This window comes from Lathyrus oleraceus, chromosome 2, assembly GCF_024323335.1.
Source record: "Lathyrus oleraceus cultivar Zhongwan6 chromosome 2, CAAS_Psat_ZW6_1.0, whole genome shotgun sequence".
NCBI classification, from domain to species: domain Eukaryota; kingdom Viridiplantae; phylum Streptophyta; class Magnoliopsida; order Fabales; family Fabaceae; genus Lathyrus; species Lathyrus oleraceus.
The window spans coordinates 448589025-448593793 of NC_066580.1; the positions used below are offsets into that span (position 1 = coordinate 448589025).

Genomic DNA, 4769 nt, shown 5'->3' on the forward strand with positions numbered 1-4769 from the left:
GGGCAGACCAAATGTCAAGAACTCTTCATCTGACATCAGTAGAAGATCAAAATCTGAAGAAAAAACGTTCAACCAAGGCAAGGGAATCCAGTGCCATGGATGTGAAGGTTTTGGTCACATTAGAGCTGAATGCCCTACCTTCCTCAAGATGCAAAAGAAGGGACTATCTGTCACCTGGTCTGAAGGAGACTCTGAGAGTGAATCTGAAGGAGAATCTGCTAAACATGTCACTGCACTAACTAGTGTCTGTGCCTCTGATGATGATTCAAGTGGAGATGAACTTACATTTGATGAACTTGCTGCTTCATATAAAGAGCTATGTGTCAAAAGTGCAGAAGTGTGTATACAAGGAGAAAAGCAGAAGAAACTCATCAAGGAGCTGGAAGTTGAGAAAAAGAAGCATCTGACAGTCATAGATGGTCTAAATGGTGAGATAACCTTGTTGGCCTCTAAGCTAGATCAAATGACAAAATCCATCAGAATGCTGAATAAAGGAACTGACACTTTGGAAGAGATTTTAAAGGTGGGACAGAAATCAGGAACCATGTCTGGTTTAGGCTTTGTTAAGAAATCCTCAACTGAACTCAAAAGTTCAAAGGCTAAAGTTCAGAAAATCAAGCAGAAGTCACAACCAATGTTACAACATCAGGGAAACAGGAGGAGTAACCATCAGAAGAAGAAATTTCAAAGATGGAGATGTCACTACTGTGGTAGATTTGGTCACATAAAACCCTTCTGTTACAGGTTGCATGGTTATCCTAACCAGACCCCTCAAGTCAGACCTAAGCAGAAGGCATCTAAGCATAATGCCCCCATCAAGAAACAACAATGGGTTGCTAGATTAGCTCACACATCTCTAAGGGCATCTACCAGAGAAGACTAGTATTTTGATAGTGGTTGCTCAAGACATATGACTGGTATGGAGAACTTATTGGGGGATATACAACCTCATACTACCAGTTGTGTGACCTTTGGTGATGGAGCTAAAGGAAAAATCAAAGGTGTTGGTAAGTTGAACAGTCCTGGAGTTCCAGAACTGAATAATGTGTTGTTAGTAAAAGGACTGACTGCTAATCTCATTAGCATAAGCCAGCTATGTGATCAAGGCTTCAATGTACAGTTCACTAAGGAAGTATGTGTTGTGATGAATGGAGATAATCAGGAAGTTATGAGAGGATCCAGATTGAAAGATAACTGCTATCTGTGGGAATCTAAAGTCTCAAACTACTCCTCAAAGTGCTCCTTAGCCAAGGAAGAACAGGAAGTGAAGTTGTGGCATGGAAGACTTGGACAACTTCATTTAAGAGGAATGAAGAAGATCATATCCAAGGAAGCAGTTAGAGGAATCCCAAATTTGCTTATGGATGAAAGAAAAGTCTGTGGAAAATGTCAGGTGGGCAAGCTAACCAAGATGTCACATCCCAAGATTGGACATCCAAAAACATCCAAAACTCTGGAACTTTTGCCAATGGACTTAATGGGACCTATGCAGATTGAAAGTCATGAGTTGTCCTCACCTATTAGTCCTCATCAAAATGGTGTAGTTGCAAGGGAGAAACAGAATTATGTATCATTATCCAATGCAGAAGCTAAGTACATAGCATTTGGTAGCAGTTGTTCCCAACTGGTATGGATGAATCAGATGCAGACTGAGTACAATGTCACTCAGAATGTTATGACATTGGATACTACTCAGTTTGAAAATTTAAGGGGCAAAGTGGAAATATGTCCTTCTGAGGAATTATAGCAACTAATGATGTTAGTTATTTCCTGTTTAATAATTCAAATTATTAAACATTTGAGAGTTTGCTCTGATTGGTCAACAAATAATAGATATTGCTTGTGCAACAAGCGTTACCTCTTCCGTCGTTTCAACTTTCAGTCACGCAAGCTTTCTCTCAAAGAAACTTTTCATTTCACCTCTAAGATATTCATCATGTCGCAACAATCCAGCTCATCTTCCTCCAAGAACATGTCTGATTCCTCTAGCTCTGAATCATGCAACCCTAACAGGGAAGATCCTGTTGCTGACTCTGCGAATACCTCACATGCAAGAAGACCTAAAGAAACTGTATCAGGCTTCTCCTCAGCAATCGCGCTGGATGAACAAACCAGAGAAGGTTCCAGGTATGTTCACAATGCCATTGCAACTATGGTGACTGGAATACTGTCTGGTAATCATAAGGTCCTTGGGGTTTCCATTCCCTTAAATACTATTGTACCTGATAATGTTGCTTATCAAGAAAATACAATCTCTTTAGGAAAGAATGTCTATGCTGATGCTGAGCAAACTGATGCTCATAAGGGGTCAAATATTGACAAACCCTTAGATAATGTGGGTGGTGAGGAAGTCCGTGTCACTCATGATGTCAGTGACAACCCTAACTGTGAAGCTGAAATAGTAGACCTGGAGGAATTTTCTGATAATGAGTTGTTGTCCTCAGTTGTCCCTAGCATAGCCAAAAGGGTTAGGACTAGGAGAGAACAGAAAACAGTGGCTCAAAGGTCCCCCAGAAAGAAGATTGATGTGCCAACCTCTCCCAATCCAAAGGTGGTAGAGAGTTCCCTCAAGAGGAAAGGTCACGGTCCAACAAAAACTTGGAGCAAAGGGGTGCCCAAGAAAAATAAGACCAAGTCTGTTGTTGTTGAGTCTGACTCAGATGTTCCATGTGATGTCCCTGACACTCTGTCAAAGAAGAAGCCAACCACTAGCAAGCTTGCAGCTAGTGTCTCTGAGGTACCAATTGACAACATATCGTTCCATTTTGCTTCAAGTGTAAACAGGTGGAAATATGTTTATCAGAAGAGGCTGGCTCTGGAAAGGGAATTGGCTCAGAATGTCCTGGAATGTAAGGAGATTATGGACCTTATTCAAGAGGCAGGTTTAATGAAGACTGTGACTCAGTTCTCAAAGTGCTATGAGATGCTAGTAAAGGAATTTATTGTCAATGTGTCTGAAGAATGTGTTGATGGAAAGTCTAAGGAATTCAGAAAAGTGTATGTGCGAGGCAAGTGTCTACATTTCTCTCCCTCAGTGATCAACATGTATTTGGGAAGGCCTGATGTAGCTCAACTTGAACTTGAGGTGACTGACAACAAAATCTGTCAAGTCATCACTACTAATCAAGTAAGGAAGTGGCCTCTCAAAGGTAAGTTGGTGGCCAGCAAACTGAGTGTCAAGTATGCAATGCTGCACAAAATTGGAGTTGCTAACTGGGTGCCCACCAATCATAAATCTACAGTTGTTGTAATGCTTGGAAAGTTCATATATGTTGTTGGAACCAAAGCCAATTTTGACTATGGATCCTATATTTTTTATCAAACTTTGAAGCATGCAGGAAGCTTCAGTGTGAAGGGGCCTATAGCCTTTCCCTCCCTCATCTGTGGTATTGTGTTGAATCAATTTCCAAACATATTAACAGAGAATGATTCTGTGAAGAGAAGAGATAGCCCTTTATCCTTCAATCATAAATTGTTCCTAGGTACGCATGTTCCTGACGTTGCCATGGCAACAAGTGAGACATCAAGTGTATGCAATCAACCAGGTAAAGCTGATGTCATTGCAATGCTCAAAGAAACGTGCAAGGAATTAGAGGCAAGGAAGCTCAATTTGGAAAAATTGATTATCAAGTTGGAGATGACTGAAGGTGATGTGCTTGGTGAGGCTGTTGCTGCTGCAGAAGGAGATGAAAGACAAGGTGAAGAGGGAGAAGCAGACGCCAGTCCTGAGGATGGCACAGATGATGATGCTGACTCTGAGTCAGATAACTAGATCAGTTCCTATGTTTCTGAAAATTGTGTGTAATTTTATTTTGTTTTGGTCTGTAATATTAAGTGTTGCCTTGGCAATATTTTTGAAAAAAAGGGGGAGTAACACCTATACCCCAGGACAACAGATTTGTTTGAACAGATTTATTTGAAGTTGAAGGTCCTCTACCAGAGGTTATGCTGCTGCTTGAAGTTTTTAACTTCTATGTGTGCTGAGTGTGTTGCTGTTCAACTTCTATGTGTGTTGAGTGTGTTGTTGTTCAACTTCTATGTGTGTTGAGTGTATTAGCTAATTTAATTCTCTGCTTGGATGTGTATTTTCCGCTGTTGTGAACTCTGTTGTGATGCCAAGTTGTTTTAGCCAAAAAATTGCCAAAGGGGGAGTTTGTAGATGTTTTTGATTGGCTGCATTTTATGTTAAAACACTAACAGTACTCTGATGTCTTGACTGATGTCATGACATGCTTGAGTAGTATGCTGCAGGATTAGCTAATACAGGATTTACTGAATGTCAAACTGGATGTTATGACATTCATCCCTGACAGCAGATACTGAACTATAGAATAGTTGGTTTTTCTGTTATAGCTCAGTATTTATTTCAGTTTGTTTTTCAGGAGAATAACAGATCTGGCATATAGCCTATTGTCTGAATGTCAATCTGAATGTTATGACATTCATCCCTGACAGCAGATACTGAATTATAGGCTGGTTGGTTTTTCTGTTACAGTTCAGTATTTATTTCAGTCTATTTTTCAGGAGAATAACAGACCTAGCATATGGCCTATGTTCTGGACGACAAACTGAATGTTATGACATTCATTCCTGACAGCATATGCTAAAGTGTAGGCTAGTTAGTTTTTCTGTTTCAGTATTTTTCTCAGGCTATTTTTCAGGAATCTAACAGCTGAGCTAAAATCCAGGAAACTAAAAAATGAGCTACAATTAAGAGGCCTAACATATAGCCTATTTGGTAGCACCCTAATATGTGAAAATTAGGTTAA

At 40.1% G+C, this 4769-nt stretch overlaps 1 protein-coding gene across 1 annotated transcript; it reads left to right on the forward strand.

Annotated features, from left to right (window-relative positions):
* The first annotated feature begins 1936 nt into the window (after nt 1-1936).
* Nucleotides 1937-3772, forward strand: LOC127123663 (uncharacterized). The gene has a single exon (XM_051053865.1). The coding sequence runs from the start codon at nt 1937-1939 to the stop codon at nt 3770-3772; it is 1836 nt and encodes a 611-aa protein (XP_050909822.1).
* Nucleotides 3773-4769: the final 997 nt, after the last annotated feature.